At 54.7% G+C, this 14370-nt stretch overlaps 3 protein-coding genes across 3 annotated transcripts; 1 reads left to right on the forward strand and 2 right to left on the reverse strand.

The window, feature by feature from the left end:
- Nucleotides 1-1833: 1833 nt before the first annotated feature.
- CH63R_10622 (Kinase) lies at nucleotides 1834-2779 on the reverse strand (the record flags this gene model as incomplete). The annotated part of the gene is made up of 3 exons (XM_018305596.1): nucleotides 1834-1859; nucleotides 1910-2245; nucleotides 2314-2779. The coding sequence occupies 3 exons, from the start codon at nucleotides 2777-2779 to the stop codon at nucleotides 1834-1836; spliced, it is 828 nt and encodes a 275-aa protein (XP_018155020.1).
- A 1151-nt stretch (nucleotides 2780-3930) lies between these two features.
- Nucleotides 3931-4761, reverse strand: CH63R_10623 (uncharacterized protein; the record flags this gene model as incomplete). Its single annotated transcript, XM_018305597.1, has 2 exons — nucleotides 3931-4052; nucleotides 4512-4761. 2 exons carry the CDS (start codon nucleotides 4759-4761, stop codon nucleotides 3931-3933), a joined length of 372 nt encoding a protein of 123 aa, XP_018155021.1.
- Nucleotides 4762-8506: 3745 nt separating this feature from the next.
- On the forward strand, nucleotides 8507-14125 carry CH63R_10624 (Kinesin-like protein; the record flags this gene model as incomplete). The annotated part of the gene is made up of 4 exons (XM_018305598.1): nucleotides 8507-8672; nucleotides 8793-9116; nucleotides 9207-13471; nucleotides 13547-14125. 4 exons carry the CDS (start codon nucleotides 8507-8509, stop codon nucleotides 14123-14125), a joined length of 5334 nt encoding a protein of 1777 aa, XP_018155022.1.
- Between the last annotated feature and the right edge of the window lie 245 nt (nucleotides 14126-14370).

Here is a 14370-nt window from a genome sequence, read left to right on the forward strand (position 1 = left end):
TCATTTGTGCCTGCATCAAAACCTGGTTATGGGCTACCACCATAATTCCTTTCTTCAGCTGCTGCATATACCCAATAATTGACGTTGGGGAGCTATTCTGATGTCGTACGATGCGATTCGTAATAAAATCAGAATGTGAATCAAACTCAATTGGGTTGTTTGGCGTCTTTGGGACCCAAGCTGCTGGTAAGCCAGCAGAAGAACCTGGAGGTGATGGCGTACGAAGCTTCACATCTAGCTGTGAAATCACATATTCCGGATCGTACGGGACAAGGCCAGTTGCTCTAAAGCCTGCTTGAATGTTTGATGTTGTCATTGCCTTGTCGTACGCCTTATAAAAGGCTGGGAGGAAGTCTTCCTTTGCAATATGCGTAATGTGCACCCGCATAAGGACCTCAATTTCTTGGCTGTACGCCCGTTTTAAGGGACTAAAGCACCCAACATCAAGAGGCTGGAGCTTGTGCGATGAATGAGGGGGCATACAGAGCGTAATAATGTTCTGCTCCTTGCAGTATAGCTCAAAATCGACAGAATGGTGGCTTTCGTGGCTATTAAGGATGAGGAGGCGGTAAGCACCCTTCGTACGACTCCTTGTATGGAAATCAAAGTGCTGTACCCATTCTAGGCCTTTCTCATTTGTCTTCCAACCATTTTCTGTAAGTGTAATTACCCAGTCGGGTGGGAGGGGGCTGTCGCACGTCCAGGAGTCAAGATGGACCTTGCCTGCAAAGATGATGTACGGCGGGATAGAATAGCCGCACGACCCAATGCCCTGGATTACTGTAACCCATTCCTGATTCCCTTGTTGTGCTCCTCTTGGCTTGCCACGTCGTTCAGAGGCTGTAACAACCATTTCAGAGGACATCTTGCCCATTGCAAACCCAGTCTCATCAAAGTTATAGATATTGGTATTGTCTATCCCGTACTTCGCAATTGTGTTTCGTACGAGGGAAAACCACGCGCGATACGCGTCCGGATCTTCGCAGAGGACTCTCTGATAGTCGATTCTTCGATTAAAACGCGTTCGGAGCTCAGGTCGTCGTCGTACGAAGTTTGAGGCCCAGTTCGTTCCGACGCGTCGCGCGCCACGGTCGCGAAGCAGTCGATCGGCCATTTCTCGAACAGCACTCAAGCGTGGCGAAAATGCTCGCGAATCCAGGTCAATGATGTATCGTACAATAGTCTCCTCTTCGTACGAGGTCAAATTCTGGTAGGGTGGTCGGATATCGCGTCTAGCAGGTTGGCTATGGTATCGTCGTTGGAGGGTTGCACGAGATACATTGTAGTGAGATGCAGCCTTTCGCACGCTTAATTTTGGGTCGGATTTAAGCGCATTTAGCGCTAGGACTAAATCGCTTTCATTTGAATGTTGTACCATGGTTGTAGGTGGAGAAAAATAAAGGGAAAGGTAGGTTGTGCGAAATTCTAGAAAAGTGGCTCACTCACTTGTGTGGCTCACTCACTTGTGAACTACGTTATATAGTTTAGAAGAGTATATAAATTTAATTAATTAGGCTATTCTTTAGCTAAATAAATAAGAGGACTAAGAGTATTAATTAATTTATTTCTTCTATTAACTTTACTAATTTGCAGTATTTAAGTAGGAATTTATAAAATTAACTACTAATTAGTATTAGAATTATAAGTTACTTAAGTAAATAAATACTTTAATAAATAAGGGTATTTATAAATTCTAGTATATAGAAGAGAGGATCTAAAGTAAAGGGTAGGAAGAATAAAGGCTGCAATATAGCTGCTTAGTAGACTTACTCTAATAGAGATGGATCCGTATAATCTGATTAGCCCAGCCAGGCTGACGTCTCCACTTTCCTATCAATAATCCGATCGGTATTCCAACACTTAGTATTAATGAGATTGATCTCTAGAGCCCAGCCAGACCCGACATTACCACACTGCTCCTCCTTCTCGGGCTGCTTCGCTTCTCCCGGCAGCGGGTCACGAGTGTCCTGTGAATCTTCTGTAAACCAGTCGTCCGCAAGGAGGTCCTCTGCCGAAGGCCTGTCGCGGGGGTCGAGTTTCATAATCTTCAAAAGGAAATCCTTGTCTGCGAACGGTAGCTGGAACATAGCCTCAGGACTACGAGTCAAACCGGCGCCAATCAGGTGCCCTTCTCTAGCAAATGTTGAGTGCTGGGAAACAACGCCTCCGCAGTCTCCAAGCTGAATGTCGGAGAAGCGCCGATCTCCCTGACCATGGTTGACGAAAATGTTGTCCAGCTTCATGTCTAGGGGGCAGACAGGCTTAGACGACGGTCCAACGTAAATAGGTAGTGAGGAGCGGAGGAAGGCAAACCTGTGTGAACCATCCCGTCGTCGTGCAGGACCTGAAGGGCTTCAAGAACGCATCTGGCGACCTGTTTGATCTCGGGGCGCGACAGTCTCTTCTTGTTCGACTCGGCCAGCATGTCGCTGTCTAAATACCTGAGGACAATAGACGATGGATCGGCCGACTCTTGGATCTCGTCAACCAGGGGGCGAAGGAAAGGAGTCCTGGACTGGTAACGCCTCAGGACGTTGGCTTCGTTACGCAGGCGCCAATGGCCTCGGATGCTCTTGATGACGAACTTGTCGCTGCTCTGGTTCCTGTGCTCGATCTGGCGACTTGGCAGATGTTGATCAATGGTCGCGACAGGAATTCGCCTGGCAAGGTATACGGCGGCTCTGTCGACGGCCTCGTGCAGCTCTTTCACAATGGTGTAGGACGAGAGCCGCCCCGTCAAAATCGCGTTTGTGCCAAGTAATCGGGCCATTTGCTGCATGAACGACGTTGACTGCGAGCTTGTGGCTCATGAACCCGGTGAAGTCAGGTCTGTCTGCTTACAAAGTTTGTGTGATGCAAGGATGCCCGCTCTCTCAATTAAGGTATCAAGGTACAGCTTGATGCTGTGCTAGGCGGCATGAACACTTCATTCTCGGCATGTATACATGACTTCTAGAGCTTGCCATGCTGCCGTCATCTTGTACGGCGTCCGATTAGATGGACCATCTTGCGCACACAGCATCGGGAGCGGGTATCTGCTGTATCACGCCCCTCAACGCGTGTCTCTCCGGGTCAACGACTTTTGCCATGTCGTGCCATGACAGCCGGGACGAGGGGGGGTTATTTCCTTGGCCACTGCAGGCGATCTAGGCCAGCATTCAGATTGGCGCCAGGTTAAACCTCCTCGTTGATGGTGGTGCTTCGAAGCAGGCCAAGTCCAGCCTCTTTCTTGGCCCCATCCTAACGGCGTCGCTCCCACAACCGAGTCCACCCGGCGCGAGCGGCCCCGCTGTGGGCGGAAGAGATCGGTGGCTTTCGGGCCCCGAGGGACGGATTGAACGAGATGAAGGATGGATGTGGAGTGCGTGCGCCAACGAAATTCGTGCTGAAGCGGGCAAAAGGGATCATGAAACAGGCTTCGGAGTAAATAAAGCACATCAAGAGCAATGGGGCGGCGGTGACGAGACGATGGCGGCAAGCCACCGTGTGACCCTTGCGTTATCGGGCACGAACACGTAAGGTAGCTAGCTACCTGAGAAAAGACCGCGTCGGTGAATGAGCGAGCGGGTAGGGCAAGTAGCTCGTGTTGGAGCCAGCGGGAGACCAGTCCGTTCGACAGCAGTGGGAACTTGCAAGTGTACAGAGACGCAGATATCATTCATTACTCGGCGTCCCGGACGTTGAGGCATTGTCCAGAATCGCCATTTGGGGCTGGCACCCCCCCACGAGAGACTAAACAACTTTCTGGCACACGCGTACGCCGAAGAGGGCGATGGGCGGTTACCGGTTTCAGATGCTACACTTCCGTGGCGTGAAAAGAGGTTAAGGGGCAATATCATATGCATTATATACCCCGGGAGTGAGGGATGAACGCTGGTACAACGTGATCGCGTGGGTTCATGCAGTGGTTGACTGGATTCGTGGCACAGCTCACAGCTCGAGGGATGAAGCCTCTCTTTCGTCGACGATCATCCGGAAATCCTTCGAGCCGACAACGGAGACGACAAGGAAGTATGCCTTGCTAAGGTGCGCGCTGCCCAGTCTAGAACCGCCTTTGAAATCGAAGCCAAAGACCGTTGCAGCCTTGGGCTATTATTTGCAAGCCCGAATTTCTAAAGAAAACCGATCCACGCGATCTCGTTTGCTGCACTGATTGTTGACTTCCCCCCCCCACGCTTACAATAGTCGCTCGCCGGCTCTCAGGCCTCTCGGACAAGCCAGATTGCGTGAGTGGCATGGGACGATTGGCTTGCTTAAAGACCTTGAACCCCTATTCTTTGCTTCTGACCCTGGAAAGGATCGCAGGAGAGATGCACGCGCACGGTTGATGACGAGCAAATTTGAGTTTATGAGGTCGCCCGATCGATCCGTGGTAAAGATGGAGGTTGTGCTTTAAAAAGCTTCTCGCACGTTTGCTAGATTTGGGACGGGCTCACCTCCGGATGGTGATGCATCGTCAGTATGCTCCCGGATTGAGATGCACAATGGGATGACGAGTCCGAGTGACACACATGGCTGGGAGCGGGATTGGCGGGAATGCCGATCAATGAATGCCTCGAGCCGAGAGTTGAGCTGGTCGGATCCGGCCTTTTTGTCCCTGCTCTCCGTCAAAATGACTCTTGTGAGAAGGGCAAACGGGGACGAATCACGGAGCTGGATACGGCTGCTGCACACGTAAGTCATGATTTCATGAACGTGATGGGTTGACGTGCCAGGAATGGAATCAGCCACGCCGTAGGTGAGACGGTTTGAGACGACCATCAGGGCCTGCTCGGGAAGCTGGCCCAAGTCATCCGGCACCGTTCCGTGGCGTCGGTTAGTGAGGCAAGAAAGGAAAGAAAAAATCAAGAGAGGAGAAAAAAAAAAAGAAAAGAAAAAAGGGTTCAGATCCGAGCTTAGCCGTTGGCGATGTCATCGGCTTGCTCTCGAGCATGGCGAGGGCCTGCTTCCTTCAGTCTTCAAGCTCAAGTGGCGGCCAAGACCAGTATGTGCGTCTGGCAGCTCGGTTCCCTCACGGCGTCAGGCCGACAGTCGCCTGGATGCGTCGAATGTGAAATGGTGGACGAGGGGTGACGCGGGAGGGCGGCCGGAAGTGCACTGGACGGGATCCCATTGGCTGCGCCCTGTCTGAAAAATTTCTGTCCGCTGACGATGATGATGCGCTCCAACTTGACGGCATATAAATGGTTATCATAGGTTAGGTAGAGCGAAGATGGGCCTGTGAGACATGCATCTTCTGGACTAGAACCGTCCAACCCTCTCAGCTGTGGCACTGGCTTCGCCGTCTTTGCGCCCCCATGCTTAGGGACGGTCTGTGTCTCTGCAGGACCCTGGAATATCGACGATGGGCGTGCTGAAGCGAGAGTTGTGTCACCGTGGCATCGGTGAAAAAGAAGAATATGATGATGCAAATAGTAATTCCTGTGGACGTGGCTGCTCTCGGTAGTTCGTTCCGCAGTGTCAAATGATCCCCGGCATAAACTGCGCGCGCGCGCGCGCAACTGTCAGCTTGGATCTCTACTCTCGACTCTCGTCGTGAATGCGGATAAATACCGACGTGGATGGATACGGAATACCAAGCGATCGGGAGAACTGGAGCAGGCCCGAGTCACCCGAGAAGGCATCCATCGGAAGGTGGACCCGGCCCGGACGACGACAAGGTGCCCAGAAGTACCGGTGCAAGGATGGGCAGTGTTGTTTCAAATGTTTCGGCCAAGTTTGCTGTTTGTTTTCTTTGCGTAGTAGTTTTGTCGCTGCAACGGTCCCAGTCAAAGGCCTGCCTAGGTAGCTGCACTACTCCTAGAGAGGAGGAGAAAAAGACGAGAAAAAATAGGTACATGACAAAAGAGCCCACACAGTGAGTCGAAACCAGCTGAGGGGCGCTGGTCCCTGCGTCAGGTGGACAGTGGGTACGTATCGTGGTGTGCTGACGCTTCAGACGCCATATTCTGTACATAACAGATACATGTGCTTAATCTCTGATCAATCATGCTTGCGTTGGTCTTGCCTTGTCTTGCTTTGCCTTGTACCTGTGTGCTAGTGTACCTGCGTATGGATACATGTGCCTTGCAGGCGGTGGGTAGTTGGCGCTGGTTCCTGCCTCTTAGTCTTGAGCCAGTGTCGCGTGGTAGGTAGGTAGGCACCTAGGAAAGGTACATGTAGCTACAGACCCAGTGAGTGATGCCTTCTGCATGGCTGCCCTTGATCCCAATGGGCAGCCACGCTCTTGCTCTCTCTCAATCACCCATTCTCTCTCTCTCTCCTTGTCTCTTTCTCTTTCTCCCTCCCTCTCACTCTTACCCTTTTGCGAGCGCTCAAGCAACGCGACAGGGATAAGCCTTCTGATGCCGATATTAGACTAGCGCCATGTGTGGCCCCGCTTGGCAGTCTCTGGCCTGTGCCGGCCTGCGTGTGTCGAGGACCAATGGCCTGCATTCCCACCTCTTCCGCTCGGTCTTGGTCCCATCCTTTTCTTTTTCCCCCTTCCTTCTTTCTTTTCCTCTTCACCTGCAGCCTTCTGTGCATTTTCGCTGCTGGATGACGAGGAACAATGCCAACTACGGTGGTCTGACGAGGAAGAGACTCTGAAGCCGAGCGAGATACCGGCATAGTGGGCAGGGCAGTCCTAACCACGCGGGCCTTATATGGCTGTCCCCCCCCCCCTCCCCAGGCTTACAAATGCAGCGCCCGGTGTTCAGTGTTCAATGTTCAGTTTGAGTTCGTAGCATCCATCCAACACCCCTGCTCAGGACCCTGTTGCTTCTCGTCTGTTGTCCTCGTGCAACAAGACTCTGTCCCGAAGGTTTTGCTGATCAGTGATGATCGACTGGACAGCTGAATGGGGATTGATGTGAAATACAAAACTAAAAACCTTAGGTACTATGTATCCGTAGATCAAGCATATGAATGTCTGGATGGCAGTTGCTTCAACTTGGGAAGCCAGATTGCCAGTTGTTTGCTCCTTCCTGCTCCAGGATTGGACCTTCCTTTGAGCTACCTCTCGTCTCGACCCCAGGTGCCCCAAGTACATCCCTTGCCAAAACTGGCCGAGATGGTACTTTCGGCGTCTATTCTTGTTCCTTCCTCTGCGTCAACCTCGTCTTCGTCCCGTCCCCTTCTTTGCCTTTTGATCCCTATGGGCAGGCATCTTTCTCTCTCCTCTCTCTCCCCTCTTCACGCAGTCTATCCAAGTAACCATCTCTTACTCTCTTCTCCTCCATCCTGAGCACCCGCACGCATTATCTAGTCGCATATCGCGACTCAGCACCTGGCGGCCCATTTCTGTCACGACGATCGACCGGGGATTAATTCGCACTCGCCCTGATTCAGACAGTCGGAAAGGAGTCCCCCCAGTCTGCCCCCCATTCCCGAATCGGCGCAGTAGACTGCAACTGCGCGAACGGGCGCATCCGTCACATCTCGCGTCGCCCAATCAAAAAGAGCCACCGACGCGATCCTAATTTGCGGGACATCCACCCACGCCCCCCCCCCCCCCCCCCCTGGTTCGCCGTCCGCCGCCACCACCACCACCACCACCAGTGACCACCAAGACCATTCACTCCACGACCCTTGAGCCTGTATGTCGTAGCTGTCTTTTTGAAATAAACATGTCCGACGGTTGGATTCCCCTGTTTCCCCCCTACGCCAATGACCAGTCTAGCCACTCTCCAGTCCCAGTCCTTCCACGCCCACGGATACAAGGACAGGAATACTTACTGGCGCACAGAACACCACAGCGCAACGCTGCGAAACCCCTAACCCGACTTGTCCAAGTCGAGCGTCCACGCACGACGTGGTTCTCCTCTCCCCTCCACGTCTGTCGTCCAGGCCCGCAACAAAACAGTTCACCATCCCGGCCTACCCCTTCTTGCGACCCTCTTCAACAATCTCGCGCCGACCCAAGCAACGACGGAACCGCCAACGCATTGCATAGCAACGCAACAACCGGCGACGAAGCAAGCCGTGGCCGACGCTTTCTGCTTTCTGTTTTCCCTTTTCTTTGCTCGGCTTCATCCATCCGACCATCATCTTAGGACGCTTGCGTTTCTCCGCTTTCGCCAAGCTGCTGCGACTGCTGCGCTGACGCTGCCTTGCCTTGGTGAAGACAGAAAAAAAAAAGAGAGAACAGAGAAGGCCAACAGTCTCGACTTTTCTCCTTCACAACCCGCATACGAACCATAACGAATAATAGTGCATGGGAATCGACACTCCCGCTCTTGGGACGCTCCACGCAAGCAAGTCCATTAAACTACCCCATCGATTCCATCATTCTTTTGAGACATCGGCACAACCGCACCAGATCCCGAACAGTGCTTCATCCACCCGACTATACAGGGTTCGGGGCCTGGGGTTTTGGATTGCACAACCCCCAACGACCCCCCCCCCCCCCCCCCCCCCCCGTCTATTCCGCCGTTTGCCTTGCGCGACTAGCCTTGTACAAGGAGGAACGCATTCCTCTCGCGAACCCTGACCCGACTCGCCTCTCCTCTTTCTTCCCTCTCTCACCATGGCCAGCTCCCCGCCGGCCTCTCCTGGGAATCAGTTACCCCAAAGACCGATGAGCGCAATGGTGCGACCAACACCACGAAGCAATAGTCGCTTGAGCATGACGAGCAAACATGGCGGTGGAAGTAAGGCCTCTGACGAGGATTCCCGGACCGCTGTCAAAGTCGGTAAGTTCTGAAGTTGCCCTCGTCGTTCGTCGCTCGCCCTGGCCGCCATGACAGCCCCCTCCCCCCCCTTTTCTCGCCCATCGAGCATCACACCACTAACCACCCATTTCGTCCCTCCAGCCGTGCGCGTTCGACCACCACTCAACCCGAACGACCCTGGCTACGAATTGATTCCTCAACGGTTCCAGCGATCCATGGTCCAGGTCACCTCGAATACGAGCTTAGCGATCGACTCGCCGCAAGGAAAGAAGCTGTTTGTCTTTGACCGCGTTTTCGGCTCCGACGTTGACCAGGAGGGTGTCTGGGAATACCTGAACGATTGCGTCACCGCATTTATCCAGGGCTACAATGTCTCGCTTTTGGCGTACGGACAGTCAGGAGCTGGAAAGTCGTACACAATGGGCACGTCGGGCCCTAGCGAACAGGGCGATGTTGAAATGATGGGTGAGTTACACCGCGCCGTTCCCCTCGCTTCTTTGTGAGCTTTTTCGGCTTTCGATAGGCTCGAGAGCTAACAGCGAATCCTCTCCCTAGGTGTCATCCCGAGGGCGGCGACGGCTTTGTTCGAAAAGCTTGACGGCGCGAAGAAACAAGCGAATCGTGGCTCCATGTCTCAACTTAGATCACCACAGCGGTATTCCGGGCAAGGGTCCAGCTCGTCGGCCGACAAGAACTGGTCCTTGAAAGCGACCTACCTCGAAATCTACAACGAGCAGCTGCGCGATCTGTTGGTCCCAGACCACGTACCACAACATGAGCGTGGCGCCGTAACCATCCGTGAGGATGTAAAAGGCAACATCATCCTGACCGGTTTGCGACAGGTCGAAATTAATTCTGTAGAAGACCTGATGAATGCTTTGGAATTCGGCTCGACCCTCCGACAGACAGACGCGACGGCCATCAACGCCAGGTCTTCCCGTTCACATGCCGTATTCAGTCTCAACTTGGTGCAGCGGAAGAGTGGACTGCAGGGTCCGAACGGATCCGATAAGCGCTTCTCTGTGCCCATCGAATCTATGACGGGATCCGAGACCTGGGTGACCACAGATAGCAAGCTCCATTTCGTCGATCTGGCAGGCAGCGAGAGGCTCAAAAACACGGGCGCTCAAGGCGAGCGTGCCAAGGAAGGTATTTCCATCAACGCCGGTTTGGCGGCGCTCGGAAAGGTCATCTCGCAACTGTCTTCGCGGCAAGCTGGATCTCACGTCTCGTACCGTGACTCCAAGCTGACTCGCCTGCTGCAAGACTCGCTGGGCGGGAATGCCATCACTTACATGATTGCATGCGTGACACCAGCCGAGTTCCATCTGAGCGAAACGCTAAACACCGTCCAATATGCGCAGAGGGCCCGAGCCATCCAGAGCAAGCCGCGGATCCAGCAGGTGGAGGAGGGTGACAAGCAAGCCATCATCGATCGTCTGAAGGCCGAGGTTGCCTTTCTGCGGGAACAAGTGCGCAGTGCAGAACGAGGAGGGGGTGAACGGCGCATCACCTCCACTGGCGAGCGCTCCGAGCGACAGAACGAGCGGGAGAACGAACTGCAAAACCAGCTGCTGGACGCACAGGAAAACTACACCACCCTGAGCCAACGTCACGCGAAGCTTATTGCCGAAATGGCCAAGGCCCGCGACAACGAGGCTGCAGAGAACGACCAGCACGAAGAGTCGATGGGAGACACGGCAACCGAACGACTGAACCGTTCCAACTCGTTCGCTGCCGCCGTTGAACAGGTCGTACTCGAGTACGAAAAGACCATCCAGACGCTGGAGCAATCGCTGTCCAGCACCCGCGGAACGCTCGCCAACACCGAAGCCAGCCTGCTGGAGAAGGAGACCAAGTGCACCTACATTGAGACCATCAACAATCAGCTACAGGCGCGGTTGCAGAAGCTCATCGACCGTGAGGCGAGCACCGAAAACTATCTCCACGACCTGGAGAACAAGCTCGACGGCCACACGTCCGGAGAGGAGAAGAACGCTACCATCATCATGGAGCTGCGCAAGGAGATATCCCGGGTCAGAGAGAACGAGGCATCCTGCGAAGACTACATCTCGACGTTGGAAGAACGACTGGCCGAAGCAGACCAGGATGCAGAGCTGATGCAGCGCGAGATTGACCGACTAGAGCAGGTGATTGAGCGTCAGCGCAGCCTCGGAAAGTTGGACTCTCTCCTCCACGAGCTGGACCACATTCAGGGAGACGGCAAAGTGCCCGAGCCCATCGTAGAGACTTCGAACGGAGTTACGCGGTCCAATGCCGACCATTCTCGAAGCCAGTCACAGTCGCGGATCGGCCGCATGAGCCAAAACGATGTCATTCCGGAGAACGTGGAAGAAGAAGCGGCGGCGACAGCCGAGGCTACCCAGTCTGCACAGGTCGGCAAGCGAGGCGGAAGTGATACTGACGTTGAGACGTCCGATCCCAAGCAGCAGAACCTACAAGCCGACAAGAACGAGTACCCACCACAGAGCCCTGCTCAATCGAAGTTCGTCCACGACAAGCTGGAGAACGTCACGCAGGAGCTTATCGACTTGCGTGTCGAGCACGAGACGACCGTCAACGAATACGATCTGCTGCACTCCAAGTACGAGGAGGCCCTGCGCACCTTGGCAGAACTTCAGGATACCATTGACGAGTCCCGCCACCCGGAGCGCAAGGTGCGAGACTCCATGATGTCAGTCACGTCCCCGAACCAGACCAGGCCTCCTTCCTTCTTCTCCGATGCCAGGTCTAGCGACTTGAAGGACGGCGGCCAATTCTCGTCTCGCTCTCTTTCTTCCGAGTTGTCCTCTGCGCTGGAGTCGCCCGCGACGGTTGACCCATCCGATGCCGAGACGGCGGCCACTGCGAAGCCCCAGTCCGACCCCGAGCTCGCGTCCGCCGAAGACCTTGCGCACCAGGATCTCCTGGACACCGAAGTCGAGAGGTTCAGGGCCCTCGCCGCCGAGAAGGAAGAGGCAGAGAGGGAGCTCGCCGAGAGATATACCCAACTCGAACAGAAGCACCATGAGGCCCTGGACATGCTCGAGGAGCTCAAGACGGAGGTTGCGCAGGCCAAGGCTATGGAGGCATCTTCGCCAAGGGCTAACCAGCCTGTTATCCGCCGCAAATCCAGCCAGAATGTCATGATCATCGACCGCGCCCATCGATCTTTCGCCTCGCTCCGTAACATCGCAGCGGAAAATTTCGAAGAGCAGCCCGATGTCATGCAGAACTTTGAGTTGAACCTGAACGCCGCCATGCACGAATTGCACGCTCGGTCGGAGCGGATCCAGGAGCTTGAGGCCGATATCGCCTCGGCCAAGAAAGAGATGGAAACTAAGATGACCATCATCTCTGGTTTGACGCGTGAGCGATCCAGTCTGCAGGCCTCGCCAATGGACATGTCCATGGTCTCCAACCTGAAGAACCAGCTCGAGGCGAACGAGAAACAGATGGCCGAGATGAGAGAAACGCACGAGGTTACCGAGAAGAAGCTTCTGGCTGAGCTCGAGAGCCTGCGCGCCTCCGTCAGAGGGGCACCTGCGGAACCCATCGCCGCTCGCTCTGGACCCGAGGCCACGCCAGAGGCTGCCACCACTAGCGAGACTCTTGTCGCAACCGCCGTGGCTGGTGCTGTCGCAGACATCCCAGTGGCATCTACCGAGGCCGTTGCCGCCGAACCCAAGGCTTTGCAGGCGACTGCAGAGAACGACAAGAAGATCACGGAGCTTCAAGCCGAACTCACCACTTGGGAAGCGAAGCACCAGACCGCCCTCGACACGTTGCAAGAGACGGAGACGAAGATGAAGGAGACCATTGAGGAGCTCGAATCCGAGATTGTTTTGTTGAACACCAAAGCGACTGAGCAGTCTTCTGCACGCAGTGTCGAAGAAGTCAAGGACATTGAGGAGAAGCACGAGACGCTCGTTAAGTCTCTCCGTGACGAGATTGACCAGTACAAGCTGGCTATCGACACCAATGCTAGCAAGGTGTCGGATCTGGAAGCTGCCCACGCCGCTACCAAGACGGAACTGGAAGAGGCCATCAGGGCTCGCGACCTGCACGAGACCCAAGCGAAGACGCAGCAGAGCCTGATCGCCAACCTCGAGAACCAGATTACGGCTCATGAACAGGCTCTCAAGACGCACCAAGACGGCATGAAGCTGCTCCAGGAGAACCACGCCAGGGAACTGGAGGAGATGAAGCGGGCGGAGCAGAAGGGGTACGAGGAGCAAGTCGCCGTCCTCCTCAACGAGCATGCGGAGAACGTCAGGGCGCTTGAGTGCGAGCTCAACGATGCCCGGGAAGACCTTATGAAGGTTGCCACCCAGGTAGCGTTCGCCCTCGGCCTGGACGTCAGCATCGAAAAGATCACTGAGCGCATTGACGATCTCATTGCCGACCAAAAGGTGCTTGGTGGAGAGCAAAAGAAGTCGAGCGAGGCCGAGAAGCATGTTGCCGAGTTGTTGGCCATCAATGACAACCTTGTCAAGGAGCTCGAGCAAGCCAAGTCGACGCTGACGGATCTTCTGACGGCCGAAGGCGAAGCCGAGAAGAGCCCGGCCGCTCTGTCCGACCAGCTGTCTGCTGTTCGTAAGAAAATCTCAGACCTGGAGAGCCGGAACGAGAAGAACTCCCGCCTCGTAGAGGAGTTGGAAGATCAACTCCAAAGCAACTTTGACCAGGTCCAGATGACCAACAACCGTCTCTCAACATTGCAGACGGAGCGCAACACGCAGCTTGAGGAGGCCCAAGCTGGCAAGTTCAAGGCCGAAAGCGAGCTCGAATCGCTCAAGGCGGAATACGCCGCTCTTCAGGTGAGATATGACGCTCGCTCGTGACACTCGGGCTTGGCCAAGTAGACTAGAAGAAGAGACGCTAACATGTGACAGGCCAAGATGGACGAGGCTTCTGGTCAAGTTCAACGGTCCAACTCGATCAGCGAGCCGCTTCGCAAGAGTACTTCGGTATCATCCCTCCCCTCGCCACCGCCTGCCATCCCTCTGCCCCCTCTGCCCGGAGCCGGAAACACCGCCTCGGGTCCCAACGGGACTGTGCCGAGCACACCCACCCAAGGCGGACGTCCTGGCAGCAAAGACAACATGGGCTCGACGAACCAAATTCAAGAAGACCAAGAGGCCCGTATCCGCACCATTGAGAAGCACCTCCAGGCCGAGAAGCAGCTCACACAAACGCTCGAAGAGGCTCTCACGGACCTCGAGCGTCAATCCAACAAAGTCAAGGCCGACAGCGATGCCTGGCGCAAGCGCTGCACGGAGCTGGAAGCCGAGATCAAGGAGCTCAAGGACCGCCCTGCCCCCACGCCCCAGCCGGACAACCGATGGAGCCTGCACGCTGTCGAAGAGGAGCGCAAGAAGCGCCAGGCTGCCGAGGCGCAACAGCGTCTCCTGGAGGAGCGCATGAACGCTCTGTCCAAGAAGAAGAAGAAGGGCTCCCTCAACTGTTTCTAGTCGAGGCTATGTTTCTGGAGCTTCACATCTCGGAAGGACGACACCTGATCGGGGTCGTCTGTCTCATGAGATTTGACATTCTGCAGACCGTTTCTCTTCATAATGAGGGGGCTTGTCTGTTTCTCCATCTTTTTGTTTTCCCTTTCTTGCATCTTCGTTTGCTTCTTTGGCGTTTACCACCACCTACTTACCTTATCCCCTTTCGCAATCTTGTATTGTTGCGTGTGCGACATGTTTATGCTGCC

Source organism: Colletotrichum higginsianum (genome assembly GCF_001672515.1).
Source record: "Colletotrichum higginsianum IMI 349063 chromosome 7 map unlocalized unitig_7, whole genome shotgun sequence".
NCBI lineage: Eukaryota > Fungi > Ascomycota > Sordariomycetes > Glomerellales > Glomerellaceae > Colletotrichum > Colletotrichum higginsianum.